We start from the raw sequence: 17,912 nt of genomic DNA on the forward strand, positions 1-17,912 counted from the left end.
CACAGAGATAGCAAGTCAATAATGACAAAGCCTAGAGGGCATATGAAGGGAAGACCAGAAGTCAACTTGGAGAACAGCCCTGCAAAATTTGGAGAAGTGTGGGCTTTGAAGAATGGCTGCATTTCGGGTCATGTATTGTTTCAGGAAGTGTGAAATAGGTAAATCCACCTTTAAATGCAAACTGAATCAAATTTCTTCCTCATCCCTACTTCCCACAGCCCTTCCTTCCTTCCTTCCTTCCTTCCTTCCTTCCTTCCTTCCTTCCTTCCTCCCTCCCTCCCTCCCTCCCTCCCTCCCTCCCTCCCATAATAATAATTTCTAGTTTTATTGAGGTGGCTGCATTACACAGTTGCAGATGGCGACTATATGTGCTGCTGCAGACTTGACCCAAATAACTGTTCTTTATTTCTGTTAAACGTTTTCAATAAAAATCATTTTAAAAGAACAGCAACAAAAACAAGTTGCTAGTTGAATGAATTACACAGTGTTGGGTAGCCTTGCCCAAAGACATGTCCCCTCCAGACGGGTGCTTTATTGCAGGTGCATTCTGCAACATGCTATTGACCCAATAATGGGGGTGGATTTATTCTGCTTCACTCTCTGTTCTGTGATGTTTCCCTGGTGCTACCACATTATTATCCAGAGGGTACAACAAAAGCACAACACAGCACAACAAAAAGCAGAATTTTAGCTGGAAGTTGCAGGAAATGAAGCTGTATGCCCTCCCCAAAGCTTTGGCAGGCACAAATAGTATTAAAAGCAGGGTCACAAATAGCCACCCGATACATTGGAGCCAACTCCTAGAGGCTAAGGTCCCTTTGCATTCCCAATAAAATACTTGAGGGGGGCAGCCCTCCCCCCATGTTGATGGGTGTTGCCATTCAAATGGTGTGAGTGCACCGCATTATGTGATCGATTATGCAGGGCACGGCTTACCTGCCCCCCCCCCAATTCTTCATTCAAGTTGGCATCCCTGGCCTGATACCATCAAGAGCAGAAATCATCACAAATGCAGAATCAAAAGGATGTCTGGAGGGAGCCTGGGTGAGGGCTCCAGCTTCTCACATTCTTCAGGTTCCCAGGAAGAATACGCAGTGAGTTAAAGCCACAACTGGTCTACCCAAAACTCTGGGGGACTCTGTTGTGCACGAGGAACACCCGCGTAAGGAAAGGTTTCCCTGCTCACTTTAATGCCTGTATCCCCCCACATGCAGTCCGGATGCCAATGAAGGGCCCTGCCAATAGTCTCACTCTATTCTGCCTTGGAATGCAGGTGCCAGCTCTGGGCGCCACAAGTTAAGAAGGATATTGGCAAGCTGGAAAATGTGCAGAGGAGGGTGGCCAAGATGGCCAAGGGTCTGGAAATCAAGCCTTATGAGGAATGGTTGAGAGAGTTTGGTATGTTTAGTCTGGATCAGCGCTTTTCTTCTAGAAAAAAAGGGTGCCAGTACCCTTGAGTACCCCCAGAAAAAAAACACTGGCCTGGATAAGAGGAGACTGAGAGGAGATATGAGAGCCCTTTTTCAATATCTAAATGGCCATCACATGGAAGGTGGTGTAAGCTTGTTTTCTCCTGCTCTGGAAGGAACCAAAGGTTTCAAATTACAAGAAAGGAGATTCCAACTAAACGCCAGGAAGAACTTTCTGATGGTAAAAGCAGTGGAATGGACTCCCTCATAAGGTCGTGGACTCTCCTACCTTGGAAGTGTTTATGCAGAGGTTAGTCCAGTCATAGATGCCTGAGTTGAGATTCCCACACTGCAGGGGGTTGGACTAGATGACCCTCGGGATCCCTTCCAACTCTACGATTCATAGAATCATAAAATCATAGAACTGTAGAGTTGGAAGAGATCACAAGGGTCATCTAGTCCAACCCCTGCATTGCACGAATCTTTTGCCCAGCGTGGGGCCTGAACCCATGACCTTGAGATTAAAAGTCTCGTGCTCTACTGACTGAACTATCCTATGAGAATGAGAATTCTCTGGCTGTGTGGACCTTGAATCGGGAAGCCCCCTGTGAGTCCAATACAGCCTATGGGTTTGGGGAAAGTAATGCAGTTCATCGTCAGCTTTATTTGGGTCTCTCAGAACCCAGCAGAAGCCTTTAAAATGCCAACATTTTACCCCAGTCCTATACAACCCAAGGAAAGTTTCAGATGCCACAAAATGCCTCTGATTTCCTGCAGTTTTGGTCCCACAAGTGTTGCTGAAAGTTGGCAAGATTGTGCACTGTGTGGTCTCTTGACCTGTTGAATGGTAGCTCAGAGCCACTAGATGGTGCCCTGCTTCTATAAGTCCCATTTAGCTGCCATTGGCCTACACCCTATTTAATTCACCTGGCTCTGAGCCCTGCTGCTGCGACCCACTGCACCCCATTCTTCTCCCAGTTCCAAGAATACCCTGTGCCTGCATATATTTAGCTGGGCCGCCTTTCCCCATTTCCGTTCCTCAGCAAAGGAACTCTGGGACGGTGGCATATTTATACCCCTTGTCCCAATGCATCTAGCTTGCTTGCCCCATGGCTGCAAATACCAGGCGGGGGCGTGCAACTGCTGAGATCCTCCCTCCTCGACTCCCCTCGCCCTCCAATCTATGTTGGCCAAGGCTGAGAATAGAACTGGAGTCAAGTTCCTGCACACAGATGGAGAGAAATACTGTGCAAGTGAAGAGTGGACAGGCAGGTTAAATAAGAACAGACAAGGCAGTTTCAGTAAAACACGAAGCCTATGCAACAAAAGGAAGAGTTAGAGGCAGAATTATAAAGAGGGGCTTGGCAGAGTTACTGGATTCCCCCTTCTGAGAGAGCAGCAGTGCCTCCTAGCAGGATGATCAATAACGATTATCTGATTGAGTGCAAGTTGGATCCAGAAGACCCTCATTTGCAGGAGCCGGGATCCCCCATATTCCTGCAGTCCACTATCAACACACCACCCAAAGCGGACCCTCGGGACCCGCGTGGGATCAACCAGCACCTTAAGGTAACAAAGGGAGCTAACCTGCCTGACTTGTGGCGGGGGTGGGGATGCCTAAATTCTGACTTCCTAAAATTTAAGGGCGCAGCTCTCTCCTACCCACTCAAGGTGGGAGTTGTATCCTTGTTCAACCCCAAACTCCTCCCAGCCCTTCACCTGCAGCACAACTGATTCTTCTCCACCCCATTTGCTGATTGCTGCTCCTTACATGCCCCAGAACTACACAGAAGGAGACAGCATGGGTCCTCCTGATCCCAAGATGCTTTGCTCTGCCTCACAAAATTCTCTCTCTTCGCTGGGGAATCTCCAGTGACCAGATCCCCCTGTTCTTCCCGGCAGCTGGAATTCTCCGACATCCTCGCTGAACCTTCCTCGTTTCGCAGCTTTGACCGGGTTTGGACCTGGAGTGACATCGTCTTTGAGAGTTCACGCCTCTGGTGCTACCGCGTCATCTCGCTGCTGTGTGCTGTGCCCGTCTCCCTGTTCTCGGGCTTTCTCTTTGCCTGCCTGGGCTGCCTGCACATCTGGTGAGGGTCTGCCCCCTTTGCTCTGCCTCCTCTTGCCCCTTGGTTCTGCCAAGGCCCTTGGCTTCCGGTTGGTTGCACATTCATTGACCATTAGCAAGGCCAATTCTAGTGGTTACCTGGGGGAACTGCCAACAGGAGAAGGCTGTGTTACTCTAACACAGACTTTGCCAACCTCTAGGCCCTTTGGACTACAACTCCCATCAGTCTCATTGCTGGCTTGGGCTGACAGGGGTTGTAGTCCAAAATGTCTGGAGGGCACCAGGTGGGCAGAGGTTCTTCTAGCACTTTGACTTTTGACTTGTCCCATAGTTTTGTGGGTGCTTCAGGGAGTAGACTGATAATGGCAAACAAATCTCTTAAAAGACACTCTGCCAAACACTTATCCCAGAGGGAGTTGGTGTTAAAGCATGTGTCGCAACCCACATGCATGTCCAGCACTCACATGTATTCATACACACACCAGTGAGAGGTTTGGGGTCTTCATTTGTGTGTGTGCGAAGTGAGTTTGTTGCACAAGACTGCCAAATCCACTTTTAATTGCACAACCCGAACTTGCCAGGATGTGACTGAATCTGATCTGCAAAATAGCAATGCACTAGATCTGGAAGCACCTACTGTTTCTGTGATGTCCTTGTTCTGCTAATTGGGGGAGCAGATAATTACTGTCTGCCTAACACTGGTATGAGGAATGGAAGAATCTGAAGACAGAAACCTCCAGGATATTTTTTTTTAGAAAGAATGCTAAATAAATTGGTCACTTGGTGGGACCCAGGAAAACATGAACCAGAAAGGAGCTTTCCTTCTTTCAAAAACGTTGGAAGAATGGGAGGCATCTTCTGGATGTATCTGGGGCTGCACACGGGGTTGTATCCAGTGCTAGGCCTACACAAAGTAGACTCATTGAAAGTTATGAACCTAAGTTAGGCATAAAGGTACCTACCTTTAACTAAGTTAGGCATGTCCATGCATTTCTACTCTTTTTTATTATACTTTTAAATTTTATTTATTTATTTATTTGAAAATGTGTATTTTAAATCTAGATCAAGATTATCAATATCACTTACAAAAGAGAACCATAAAACAAATATAAAACATTTCTACTCTGAGTAGGATTAGTGTTGGCTACAACCCATGGTCTCTGGGTCGCAGGATGCCTGCCTGCAATCGAAGACATTCTTATTAACCTTAGGCAACCGAAGGTGAGGTACTGCAGGTGAGTATATATTGGCCTTTGTTGTTGTTCAGTCATTCAGTTGTGTCCGACTCTTCATGACCCCATGGACCAGAGCACGCCAGGCATCAACATCAGGGTCTTTTCCAGGGAGTCTTCTCTTCTCATGAGGTGGCCAAAGTATTGGAGCCTCAACTTCAGGATCTGTCCTTCCAGTGAGCACTCAGGGCTGATTTCTCTTTGTCCATGGAGTTTTCTTGGCAGGGATACTGGAGTGGCTTGCCAGTTCCTTCTCCAGGTGGATCACATTTAGTCTAAACTCTCTGCTATGACCTGTCCATCTTGGGTGGCCCTGCATGGCATAGCTCATAGCTTCCCTGAGTTATTCAAGCCCCTTCGCCAGTGTTTTTCAACCACTGTTCCGTGGCACACTAGTGTGCCGCGAGATGTTGCCTGGTGTGCCGTGGGAAAATTACTTTATATATAGTCAATATAGGCACAGTTAATTTTTTTAACATTTTCTAATGGTGGTGTGCCTCGTGATTTTTTTCATGAAACAAGTGTGCCTTTGCCCAAAAAAGGTTGAAAAACACTGCCCTTCGCCACGACAAGGCGAAGGCCAATATCCTAAAGGCCAATATCTCCATGAAGGAGATATTGGCCTTTAGGTTGCCTAATTGGAGTCTAAATGTTGGGGTGCTTTGTTGTTTTCTGGAGGCTGCCAGCCACATCTCTCCCCCTCTTCCTCCCTCAGGTGTGTGATGCCCTGTATCCAGCTCTGCACAATGGCAATGCCTCCGGTTCGCACCCTCTGGGCCAGCATCCTGGATGTTGTGGTGGCCCCACTTTTCACCAGCCTGGGCCGCTGCTGCAGCGCCATCTACCTCACCGTGACTCAGAAGTGACACAGAGACGCCTCCTCCCCCAAGACCCACGGGCCAAAGACTTTCCTTCCCATTTCATTCAGATCCACTAAACAGCAGAGAGTAGAACTCACAGGGAGCTTTTAGCCTTGGGTCAGAAAAGGGGAATTGTGGGCGAAGGAGCAGGCCAGAGGGAAGGAAAACCAGGAGGCCGGAGGATGAGAGAAATGGTGCTTCAGAGAGAAGTCTCAAAATGAAACATCCGTGTTCTGTACTCTTATTGTCATGCCCCCGCTTTGTCCAGACCTGCAGAAAGAATTCCACATTATTCTACGTGTGGGCTCTCCATAGTCCTCCCTGTGATCCTTGGTTCAAGGGTGGTATAATTTTTTAAATATAATCATCATCATCATCATCATCATCATCATCATCATCATAGGAGGTGAGGAACTTTCAAAAAATACCCACCTCCATCCCTGAGATTCTAGCTGGCTCATCTGTCAGTTAGTATCTCAGAGACAGGGAAGGGGATTCACCCAGAGGCGTAGGAAGGTCAGGTGGTACCCGGTGCGGAAAATTTATTGTCACCACCCCCCATTGATTCCCCAAAAATGGTTTTACGTTATTTCATATTTTCTTACAAAGGAATAATAAGTATTATTAATAATAATAAACTTTTATTTATATCCCGCCCTCCCCGGCCAAAGTCAGGCTCAGGGTGGCTAACATCAGATACATAACATTGGTATAAAATCAAACAATAATTAAATTACCTCCTAAAAACATCTCAAAATCAAATTTAAGTCTAATTAGATGGCTTTCTACAGGGTTAGGGTTGGGAACAGTAAGTGCTCCATTGAACTGAAATTTCAGCCTTCACGACATAGGAAAACAGCCAAGTAAACAGCTATTTTGGTGGAGGAGGGTCAAGATATTAACTGATATGCATGAAATTTCATATATAGCTATATAATCCCTAGTATAGTAAGATAAGACCTTCGAAGCAGGCATTTTTTAAAAAAAAAAAAAAACAGTTTTTTATGAACCGCCCTAGTAGGGCAGTAATTGTTCCTTGATAATTTGTCACCCCCTCCATTATGGAACATGGGGCACTCCGCCCCCTACGCCCCCCCTTGCTACGCCCCTGGATTCACCTGGTTTTGCACACAAGACGGTCTCTGGCTACTGGCCATGCTGTCTGGGGCTGATGGAAGCTGAAGTCCAGCCGCCTCTGGCCTAATCCTGACTCTGACAGCCCACATAAGAATCTCCTCGAGGAAAAGTAATGCTGGGATTAGCCTTCTGACATTTTGCACATGGGGGGAGGGCAGGAGGGGGACTAGGACAACTCCAGACCCAGTGCTGGGCTCTGGGAGAAGATATGGTCGTTTCTGTGGGAGGCAGCCTCCACCTCCTCCAGCTCCTCCTCCCACAGCAGTAGCTGAGATGTAAAGCTCCGTCGTCGTCTCCCCCCTTATTTAATAAAACAAAAAAGTTGATTTGCTTCCCCTTGTGTCTGAATTCTTTTGGTTCTGTTCTGGCAAGCCAGGCACAAATGGGAGTTCAAGGGATGGAATGAAGGAGGAAAAAGCTCTGTGCGCCACAGAGGGGTTGCAGAGGACATATCCCCCAACATCCCTAACTTTGGATTTGGGACATCAAAATGCTGGGGGCAGGAGTGACAGGGGAAAGGAGCGGTGGCAGCGCCATGCCCCTCCTCTAATGGACTCCAGCATGCCAGGAAGCTGTAAGGGCCGCAACAATCCTGCAGCTCCACTCCCGGGTCAGCCCTGACCTGGAGACAGAAGTAGCAGACTGAAAAAGTGGTGGCGGCAGCGCACCTCTCATCCGCTGGCGCATCACTTGGAGCTGGGCTTCAGCGGTGGCAGCCGCTCTACAGCAGCCCCTAGGATCAGCGGAGGGAGGAGGCTGGCAGTGGCGGCCATGGAGAGGCTCAGCCGGCTGGTTCATTCTCCTCCCTGAGCTGAGTGGCGCTGGTGCTGGAGGGGGAAAGCAGGGCATTCCCGGATCCAAACAGAAGCAGGGAATGCCTCTGTGAATCCGGGAGTGTCCCGCTTAAAACAGGGCAGTTGGAGGGTATTGGAGGAATGGCTGGTGGGCGGGTGGAAGTTAACAAGAATGTGCAGGTTGCAATTCACACCCCTCTCCATCTTGTGTGAGACGGAGCCCAACCAATTCAATCTTGAGTTTGACCCACTGGATTCCAGTGTGCACAAAACTGCCGTAGGAGTCTGTTTGTCTTCTCCGGCAGCCCCTCACTATTCTAATACCCATAGGCAGATGACAGAGACAGTGCCAGGAACCACACCTTAAAATGCCACATTTCCTTTGCGCACTGCTGCCAGGAACACTGCATGCTTCAGCTGCTGGTGCCCATCATCGTGGTACCCCTTAAAACGCTGGCTGGCAGCAGGCCTGTTGCGTGCAATTATGGACCAAGGGTAACATTACGAGCACATACCTCTCTTTCCCAGCCATGTCTCTGACTTGGCTGGGAGCCCTTCGATAGCTCTGTACAGTTGCACTCAATGCCAGCAGCAGCTGCCCGCCACTGTGGTTTTGTTCCTGTTATAAAAAGAGGCTGCTGGATCAGGCCAATGGCCCACCTAGTCCAGTGTCCTGCTTTCACAGTGGAAGGACCAAATGCCACAGCACACTCCTAAATTGCGATTCCCAGCAACTGGAAATCAAAGGCTTAACTGACAGTGGAGGTAGACAATAGCCTTATCCATGTATTTGTCTAATCCTCTTTTAAACCCTTCCAAATTGGTGGCCATCACTACTTCCTGTGGGTGTGAGTTCCATATTTTAACTATGTGGTGTATGAAAAAGTGCTTTCTTTTCTGTGCCTGAATCTTCCAACATTCAGATTCATTGTGAGAGGGAGAAAAACGTATCTCTATCAACTTTCTCATAGCTTAGACTGAGCTAAGGAAAGGATAAGAAATAGTTTTCATAACACAGAGCAGAGGTTTTCAACCTTTTTGAGTCCACAGCTCCCTTAACCAACTACATTCTTTCTGCGGCAGGAGCCCAGTTATGCCACCCCTTGCCTGCAGAGCTGGCAGCCTCTCACCAGCGACATACATAGCTAGCCACTCGGGTACCCGGTGCGGTGCGTGCGTCTTGCACCCGGGGGTGAAAGATTCCTGCACTGCAGAGAGTTGGACTAGCTGTCCCTCATGGTCCCTTCCAACCCTACAACTCACATGTACATGTGCATCCACATTCACAGTTTTTTTCAGGCTGGCATCACACTTGAAAAGCCATCTTGACAAAATAAATAAATAAATAAATTTTATTTATATCCCGCCCTCCCCAGCCAAGACCTGGCTCAGGGCGGCTAACATCAAAGTATATAATACATTAAAACACAAACTCAAACTATCAATTGAAATACAGCTTAAAATCAAATTAAAATCAGAATAAATTCAGATGGCAACCCACAAATTATAACTACCATATAGGGGTTGGGAACATTAAGTGCTCACCAGGCCCAGCTATTTGTGCTGGTCTTACATGGGAAGAGCTAGAGGGGCCACTTACATGCAGGGTCTTGTAGAAAGAGGGGGGTCAGACTGGGCCCCAACCAAATGCCCGGCGGAACAGCTCCGTCTTGCAGGCCCTGCAGAGAGATGTCAAGTCCCGCAGGGCCCTGGTCTCAGTGGCGAAGCTTCATGCTCCGGCACCGGGGGCAGGAAGCAGGCAGGACAGGGCTGTCACATGTTCTGGGGGCGGGGCGTGCGTTCTGGGGGCTGGGCGTGCAGTGTGGGTGGGGGGCAGCCGAGATGGAACCCTACCGGGATCGCGCTGCCCGGGGCGCCCTGCCCCCTACGCCCCACCCTTCCTACGCCAGTGCCTGGTCTCTTGTGGCAGAGCGTTCCACCAGGCCTGGTGGAGGCCAGCCTAACCTCCAAGGTGTTATTATTTGTGGACCATAACGTCCTCCACGGGACATACAAGGAGAGGCGGTCCCATAGGTACGAGGGTCCTAGGCCGTATAGGGCTTTAAAGGTTAAAACCAGCACCTTAAACCTGACCCTGTACTCCACCGGAAGCCAGTGCAGCTGGTGTAGCACTGGATGAATGGGATCCCGCAGCCAAAACCCCATAAGTAGCCTTGCCGTGGCATTCTGCACCCGCTGGATTTTCTGGGTCAGCTTCACGGGCAGCCCCACATAGAGTGAATTACATTAATTGAGCCTGGAGGTGACCGTCACATGGATCACAGTGGCAAGATCAGGGCGAGAGAGGCAAGGGACCAACTGCTTAGCACGGCAGAGGTGGAAAAATGCCGCCTTTGCTGTAGCTGAATTCCACACCAGCTGAAGTTTCTGAACTGTCTTCAGAGGCAGCCCCATGTATAATGTGTTGCAGTAATCTAATCTCGAGGCCCTCTGTCCTTTAACATTTAAGGTGATTACTTTCCCTATGCTGTAATCGGGAGCAAAAGAAAAAGGGAGGAGAGATATTTTCCATTTTAACAAGATATAGATGACCCAGATATGACAGATACCCTTTAATTTTATCTGAAATCCTGGCTGCCACCTGGATTCAGCTGGAAGCACAAATACATAGACCCTTCATAGCAACATTATATTGCAATTATTTTATGCTATGAAATAAAAAGCAGAGACATCACCTTGCCAACAAAAGTCCGTATAGTTAAAGCTATGGTTTTCCCAGTAGTAATGTATGGAAGTGAGAGCTGGACCATAAAGAAGACTGATCACCGAAGAATTGATGCTTCTGAATTATGGTGCTGGAGAAGACTCTTGAGAGTCCCATGGACTGCAAGAAGATCAAACCTATCCATTCTGAAGGAAATCATCCCTGAGTGCTCACTGGAAGGACAGATCCTGAAGCTGAGACTCCAATACTTTGGCCACCTTGTGAAAAGGGAAGATTCCCTGGAAAAAACCCTGGTGTTGGGAAAGATGGAGGGCACAAGGAAAAGGGGGCGACAGAGGATGAGATGGTTGGACAGTGTTCTCGAAGCGACTAGCATGAGTTTGGCCAAACTGCGGGAGGCAGTGGAGGATAGGGGTGCCTGGCGTGCTCTGGTCCATGGGGTCACGAAGAGTCGGACACGACTGAATGACTGAACAACAACAACAACAACATGAAATAAAAAAGGGATAGAGCCATTAACTATACCATAAACTATGCTAAGCCTTACCCCAAAAAAACCTCTGCCCTACCCTAGAGGCAGATGCATTCTGGCTTTGAAGCAGACTATTTTCAGAACAGACTCCCCTATCTGTGGACTGCTGTCCAGACGGAGTCAGCAGGTGGGGAGAGGCAGCTCTGTCCTGACAGCCGGTGACAACTGGCTGGCGCTCTTCAGAGTGAAAGGAGCTAAGCAGGGAACGGCCTGGAGCCATGGCCCAGCAAGGAGGAGGAAGAGAAGAAGAAGAGGAAGAAGAAGAAGTGACCCTGGGGAAGATAGACTCCCGGGACCCCCTCACCAAAGAGATTGATCTGGTGGAAAGAGACCCCAAGCAGATCAACCAAGAAGTGATAAAGGTGAGAGCACTCCTATTTTAATGGCAGAAAGAAGCACACTCCTTAGGATGCAAAATGATGAAGTTCCCTTTAGACCAAGAGCAGAGGGAGCGAGGAGGTGGGGGTGGCGGGTGGGCAAAGCTTTCAAAAATAGCCCAGGAACAAAAGAGAAAATTCCTTCTGCAGATAGCGCCAATGCTCCTTTGCAGTAACTTGAAGAAAGCAGTGTGTGCTCTCTACCCCCCTCCCCCTTACGATAGTCATTTTTGCACCAAGTGAGACTTAAAACTTGAGGGATCTGCTTTGTCCCGCATACGCCTCCCCAGAACCACAAGCGGGAGCCGGGTGCAAAAGTTGTGAAGGGGGGGGGGTTAAGGGACAGTGCTCCTCTGAGTGTATCAGCCCAGGAACTTGTTTTCAGCGCCAGAATTGAGCTCACAGCCCTTTCAGGCAGAAGACCCACCCCTCCTTTCCTTGGCAAGCTTTCTTCATTTCACCAGCCTCTCTGGGGTGGCTGGGTTGCTGCTGTTGTGAAAACAATTGGGATCCTGATCAACCTCTGCTATGGCACAAAGCTCCCCTAAAAAAATGGAGAGTGGCATATATGCCCCATGGAACAAACAATCTAAAAGCGCCTTGAGCATCTCATATTGTGGCAGAAAGGCAGGACATTAATGTTGTTGTTCATAATATATATAGCAAGGGGAGAACATAAGAATAGGGATGGATAGTGATGAGCAGCAAATGCAATTACTTAGATGAAGAATAGGTCAGTGGCTGTTTAGCGGCCAAATGTGGCCCTCAGTTGCTTCCCATTTGGGCCCCAGCACTGGCCCACCCACCTAAACCCACCCTTTCCCTCCTTCTCTTGAGGAGAGACCCAGGCAAAGGTCTCCTTAAAGCCCTTTCTCCTTCCAGCACATAGCTGCCAAGTTTCGGATTTGAAAATAAGGGATCAGCAGCCTCACCTATCCCGGGGACAGTCACATGGCAGTGGTGGGCGGAGCCAGAAGCAAAAGTGGGCGGCACTGGTGTGAATGCACGCATTAGGCTTACTGTATTTTGGAAACGCTGCCCGTGGGCTACGACGCCTGTAAGCGTGGGAAATGGCTCCCGCTTGCTTTGAGGCTGCAAGGAGGCGAGGTCTTCCCAGTCCCTGGCCAGCAGGGGGAGGGAGAGGAGCTGCTTCCATGAAAAAACCGGGAAATTAAAGGGATATAAAAAATAAGGGATAGCAGCGGGAAACTGTTTGAAATAAGGGAGATTCCCGGGGAAAACGGGATACTTGACAGCACTGTTCCAGCATAAACAGCAGAAGCTCTTCTGCACTTGATCCATGAAGCACTTCACCAACTGAGATACAAACAAAAGCCCAACATCTGTTGCTATTTGCTAGGGGGGGAGAGAGCAGATTCTCCAAGGATCCTTTCGTCCGTGGGCTCACCCACATTTCCCATGATCTGAGAGGTTTTTCTTTTGTCCTGCTGCTTTTCCCAGGAAAGCCCGCTCTTTATCGCTGAATTGGAACAAACGTCAATCAGGTTTAGGACCACAGAAGTATGGCTGAGCCCTGTGTCTGGGTGGATGTGGCCATAACAACAACAACAACAACAACAATTTATTATTTGTACCCTGCCCATCTGGCTGGGTCCCCCTAGCCACTCTGGGCGACCTCCAACAGATATTAAAATACGGTACATTAAAATATCACAGGTTAAAAGTGAATGCTGCTGTCCATTCAGTGCTAATACAGTGGTACCTTGGGTTAAGAACTCAATTCATTCTGGAGGTCCGTTCTTAACCTGAAACTGTTCTTAGCCTGAGGTAACACTTTAGCTAATGGGGCCTCCCGCTGCCACCGTGCAATTTCAGTTCTCATCCTGAAGCAAAGTTCTTAACCCGAGGTACTATTTCTGGGTTAGCGGAATCTGTAACCTGAAGCGTCTGTAACCCAAGGTTACAAACTGTATTTGTTTCAGAACAATGTCCTTGTGGACAGTTAGGGCTGATCCATACTTCCTCTTGTGCCACTGCTTTCCCCTGGGGAAAACTGCTCTTTAGCACTCAACTGGAGCAAAAGGCAGCTTGGGTTTTCTTAGGATTGCAATTTGCTCCGATTTAGAGCTAGAGTGGCTTTCCCTGGGAAAGAAGCAGGGCAACCACCCAGACCCATTGCTTTCTCGGCACAGGACAAGCCCAAGTGTGGGTGAGCCCTTACTGTAGTTGCCAAGGGGTGGCTTTGGGGCAGCTGGGGTGAAGATGGCACTACAGGGGAGGAAGAGTCAGCTAGGTCTTCACAGAAAAGGCTGGGTTGTGAAGAGGATTTGAAGAGGGAGGGAGAAAGAGGTAGGAGGCAGTTTGTGGCCTAAGGGCAGTGAGAGAGAATAGCCAATGTACCGGACCTCTCACTGAGCCAATTCAAGGGGGGGGGAAGGAAAAAGAGACAATACCCGAATATAAGCTGCTCCCTTAAAATTCCGCAGACACTCACACCTTTTCCGTTTTACAGTATGTCTGTTTCAGCAGCGATATCGTAAAAGCCAGTTTTTGTAAGGTCGCGAATTTAAGCAGCACTTTAACTTTTCCCAGTCGGAATTTGGAAAAAAGTGAGGCTTATATTCAGGCCAATACGGTATGCCATACACCTCAAGTGAGTTTGATTCCCAGTGGCTCCTTTTTCCTGCATCCACACCATACATTTAAAGCATACAACTCCCCCAAAATATTCCTGGGAACTGTAGTTTCCCCACCTCAGAGCTAGTTCCCAGCACCCTTAATAAACTAGAGTTCTCAGGATTGTTCTGGGCAGTGCTTTTCTTCTAGAAAAAAGAGGTTCCAGTACTGCATACCTTTGAGTACCTCCAGAAAAAAAGGCATTGCTTTGCAGGAAAAGCCATGTGCTTTAATGTATGGTGTGCATTGACAAGGAAATGGTCCGTAATGCTGCAGGCTCATGAATTTTACTAGCCCATGTATAGCCTGAAAAAGAGAAGGAAGCAATCTCTTTCCATGTACAAGTGCTTCCAGTCTTACAGGTCACCTCACTGTAATTCTTCCTCCCCATAGGTGACCAGGCAAGTGGTGTGTTGTTTTTTTAATTGTACTCCCCAAGGCTCCAAGCTGTGTGTGTGTTTTTGTGTGTGTCGGTTCATTCCAACTGCAGTGGGGAAGCAAAGCCTCCTCTCTCTGTGTTCCATGTTTGGCCCTCAGAGGTAGAACTGGATGCAGTTCTCTTTTTAGCTTTATGACTCTGTCAACGGTTGGTTCTCCCACCATGCAAGGAAGCTAACAAGGCTATAAAAAGGACAGATTGAAAAGAAGAAGAAAGAAAAGGGCACTCTGGAAGGATAATGCTAATGTTTAATCCACAATGCTGATCACATTGCTCTACCTTTGGGAGGTCTGCTCTCATTTCCTTTAAATTTTAATCTGACTTTTGCTCATGATTTAAAATACAGTCGAACCTTCGATCCTGAACGCCTTGGTACTCGGACGTTTTGACTCCCAAACGCTGCAAACCTGGAAGTGAGTGTTCCGGTTAGCAAATGTTCTTTGGGACCCAAATGTCCGACGGGACTTCCGATTGGCTGCAGGAGCTTCCTGCAGCCAATCAGAAGCCGCACTTTGGTTTCCGAATGTTTTGAAAGTCAAACGGATTTCTGGAACGGATTCCGTTCAACTTCCAAGGTACGACTGTACACCAACCCTGCCCTTCTTGGCAGAACCTGGACAGCTCCCAACCATTAAAAACGGTGTGTAAATTCACACTTTCTCTAATCTAGGATGGATTATGATCAACTTCCACAGAAGTCCAGGGACTATTTTAGTGCTGGGGGCAGAAAACCTACATGACAATCCTTCTCCCACAAATAAACATGGGGGGGGGGAGGAGGTGTAATGCACCAGGAGGTTCTACCAGAAGTTCCTCTGGGTTTGGTCTCATCAGTCTGCTGCCTCTAATGGTAGATTTCAACTCTTTTGACTGAGGCAGGTGCTTCTTCTTGGCACATAAGAGGTCTGCTTAAACAACAGCCACAGCTCTGTAAAGGCTCTGTAGAGCCAGTAAAGGCAAGTTTCCCAAGGGAGGAAGTTTCACAGAACCAGCCAAAGGAGCCCACTGAGGTTTCTACACAGGAATTTGCTATCCAAAGAAAAAGTTTTTCTCCTGTTACCTGAACAGCCCAAAGGATTCATATGGTTAGGAGCGCTCCTTGAGGTAAGCTGGACCCAAGGCCACAGAGAGTCTTAAAAATCACTACATTTGAGTATGTTAAAATTTGCCCGTGTAATCTGAGGAAATGACTGTGGAAAATGAAAGAATGAAACATGAGAACATAGCCAGAATAACATACAAGAAAGGCCAGTTGGCTGGCACATATCCTGTTTGGGACAGAATCTTCCCCAAAGGTGTTTCATCCTCATGTACATTTCTGCTCATTGACTGTGGACCTCCTGGCTCTTCTAGAAGTGGGTGGAGAACCAGGGCAGAATGACAGACCACCTAAGAACAAAAGATCCCATTGAGTTCTCACAGGGGCCCAAAAGGTGTCTGCGAGCAGAACCTGAGCAGAAGAGCCCTCTCCTCGTGGTCTTCAGAGGCACTATCATAGCAAGTAGCTCCTGCTAGCCATGTCCGTCATGAATTTGTCTAATTCTCTTTTAAAGTCATCCAAGTTGGTAGTCATTGTAATAAAAATTAGGTTCGGCCCCAGAAGGGAGTCCACGAACCCGAGGGAGAGAGCCTTAGCAGGGCTCCCTCCCTGTCAGATGCACAATGCAAGAAATAGAGACGATACTGAATCTCCCAAAGCAAGGCCTTGTTTATTAGACTGCTACAGCAGGGTGTTTTGCAAGCAAAAGACCTTGAACAAAGGCGCACAAGCTCCTATATAGACGTTTGAAATCGCCCCCCTCCAGCTCAAGACCAACCCTCCATACATCATACATACATCAGAATTACATCACAAATTGGGATGGTCAGAGGAGGTAACTTGGGAATTCCCCACACCTGTGCCATCTCTCCTTGACCCCTCCCAGACACACATTTCTGCAAAACAAAAGGTTTCCTCCCTGGCAGGTAGGGCTAATGGCTGTTCCTTTGTGAGGGAAATGGCCCATCCTTGGGCAGAGACTTCTCACCCCCTCCCTGCAGGTGAAAACACTTGGCCAGCTAGGAGTCAAAATGGAGTGAGGCCTGTCTTTCTGTGCTGTTTTCAGACATGTGGCCTTATTTGTTTGGTAAATTAATAACAATTATTATATATATGTGAAAAACCTTAAAATTCTTACATCATCACAACTTCTCATGGGAGCGGATTCCATAGTTTAACTATGTGCTGTGTGAAGAGCTTCCTTTTGACTCTTCAGGTGTTCATGATGCAAATGTGTGTGACCAAACATAGTTGGCGACTTCTCATGGGAAAAGGCAGCTTCCTGTGTGGAACAGTTTGGAGTACTGAAGCAGCTGGGATGGGAGGTTGCGTAACCCTATCCCGACGACTGCAACTCCCCACATAGGGTAGAAGACAAATGTCTGTGAGGGTGAGCACACGCTTAGGGCTTCGCCAAGAGGAAAAACAGCTTTGGGGAGGGGATTTTAAGCCGGCATCATCTCTTGCTGTCTCTCAGCTCATAGCCATTCCATACCAGAAGCTGCTTTGGCCTGGCCATTTTGTGACATGCAGCTGTGTGAAATGTCTAGCTAAGGGCAATGAGCACGCTAGAACCTGGATGTGCAAGTCTGGTTGCAGCTCCCCCAGAGGCAGAGATGCTCAACAACACTGTCTATTCTAAAATTCATATCCTGGTTAAAATTAAGCCCTGCCTGACTCATGGCTTTTTCCCCTACCTTGTCAGGTGGACTTTGAAGATGTGATTGCTGAGCCAGAGGGAACGCACAGTTTTGACGGGGTGTGGAAAGCGAGCAACACCACTTTTACTGTCAGCAAGTACTGGTGTTACCGGATTCTGTCGGGGGCACTGGGCGTGCCCCTTGCCTTGCTCTGGGGCTTCCTCTTTGCCTGCGTTTCCTTCTGCCACATCTGGGGAGCCATGCCTTGCATCAAGAGCTACTTCATAGAGGTACAGTGCTGTGGGCGTTGCTACGCCCTCTGCATACGCACCTTCTGCGACCCGCTCTTCGAAGCTGTGGGAAAGGTCTGCGGCGATGTCCGAGTGGCCCTGCGCAAGGAACGTGCCAAGGACTGAGGCTCTGTTTGGGACCAGGGCAGGGCTCCGGGGTTTGCCTTCCTCCAGCTAGAGGCCTGATCTAGGTGGGAGCTTCTGGCTGGTGGAGCTATTCCTCTAATTCCCTGTCCTTCACATGCCAAGCCAAAGTGGTGGTCTGGAATGGGATATCCAAATAATAGCCCCTAAACACACACACATGGCAGAATCTAGTGGGAAGTACTTTGCAGAAACCTCATCATTTAGCCTGGCATGGCAGACGTATATGGGTCATGCGTCTGCCTGCCTTCTATTCCTGCCCCCATGAAGCAGCCCTCTGTCTCACAGTGTGCCACAGTATGGATTCCTTTGTGTACAGAATTAAAGCACCATGTCTCATGTTGCGACCAGCTCCATCCTCTCCTAGGACCGACAGTCACAAGACATAAGGTTTCATCCATCTATTCTCTTGACCCTTTAAAGCTACGGTGTGCCGTCAGGGACAGCCTTTCGACACTTCTTTTCCCAAGCAGGGGAAACAGCAGCACTGTAACAGAGTTACAACAATCCAAGTTCAGCCACTAGTCTCAATTCCTGCTTTGAAAAGAAAGGCGACTATTTTCCTTTTGTTAAAAGAAACAAAAACAAATCTGCATTGTATGAAAATAAAGTCCAAGAGATCCTTCAG

The 17,912-nt window shown here is 48.3% G+C and overlaps 2 protein-coding genes across 2 annotated transcripts; both read left to right on the top strand.

The window, feature by feature from the left end:
- Positions 1-2,582: 2,582 nt before the first annotated feature.
- On the top strand, positions 2,583-6,115 carry LOC117061157 (caveolin-2-like). The gene is made up of 3 exons (XM_033173842.1): positions 2,583-2,978; positions 3,312-3,499; positions 5,425-6,115. The coding sequence occupies exons 1-3, from the start codon at positions 2,826-2,828 to the stop codon at positions 5,573-5,575; spliced, it is 492 nt and encodes a 163-aa protein (XP_033029733.1). The 5' UTR covers positions 2,583-2,825; the 3' UTR covers positions 5,576-6,115.
- Positions 6,116-10,834: 4,719 nt separating this feature from the next.
- Positions 10,835-17,911, top strand: LOC117060520 (caveolin-3-like). The gene is made up of 2 exons (XM_033172803.1): positions 10,835-11,080; positions 16,916-17,911. The coding sequence occupies exons 1-2, from the start codon at positions 10,937-10,939 to the stop codon at positions 17,264-17,266; spliced, it is 495 nt and encodes a 164-aa protein (XP_033028694.1). The 5' UTR covers positions 10,835-10,936; the 3' UTR covers positions 17,267-17,911.
- Position 17,912: the final 1 nt, after the last annotated feature.

Source organism: Lacerta agilis, chromosome 16 (assembly GCF_009819535.1).
Source record: "Lacerta agilis isolate rLacAgi1 chromosome 16, rLacAgi1.pri, whole genome shotgun sequence".
NCBI lineage: Eukaryota > Metazoa > Chordata > Lepidosauria > Squamata > Lacertidae > Lacerta > Lacerta agilis.

Excerpts from the sequence above, each read along its gene's own strand:
- LOC117061157 (XM_033173842.1), top strand. The coding sequence starts at position 2,826 with ATGATCAATAACGATTATCTGATTGAGTGCAAGTTGGATCCAGAAGAC. Across the intron at positions 2,979-3,311 it reads GGATCAACCAGCACCTTAAG|CTGGAATTCTCCGACATCCT; the intron begins GTAACAAAGGGA and ends TCTTCCCGGCAG. Across the intron at positions 3,500-5,424 it reads CTGGGCTGCCTGCACATCTG|GTGTGTGATGCCCTGTATCC; the intron begins GTGAGGGTCTGC and ends TTCCTCCCTCAG.
- LOC117060520 (XM_033172803.1), top strand. The coding sequence starts at position 10,937 with ATGGCCCAGCAAGGAGGAGGAAGAGAAGAAGAAGAGGAAGAAGAAGAA. Across the intron at positions 11,081-16,915 it reads TCAACCAAGAAGTGATAAAG|GTGGACTTTGAAGATGTGAT; the intron begins GTGAGAGCACTC and ends CTACCTTGTCAG.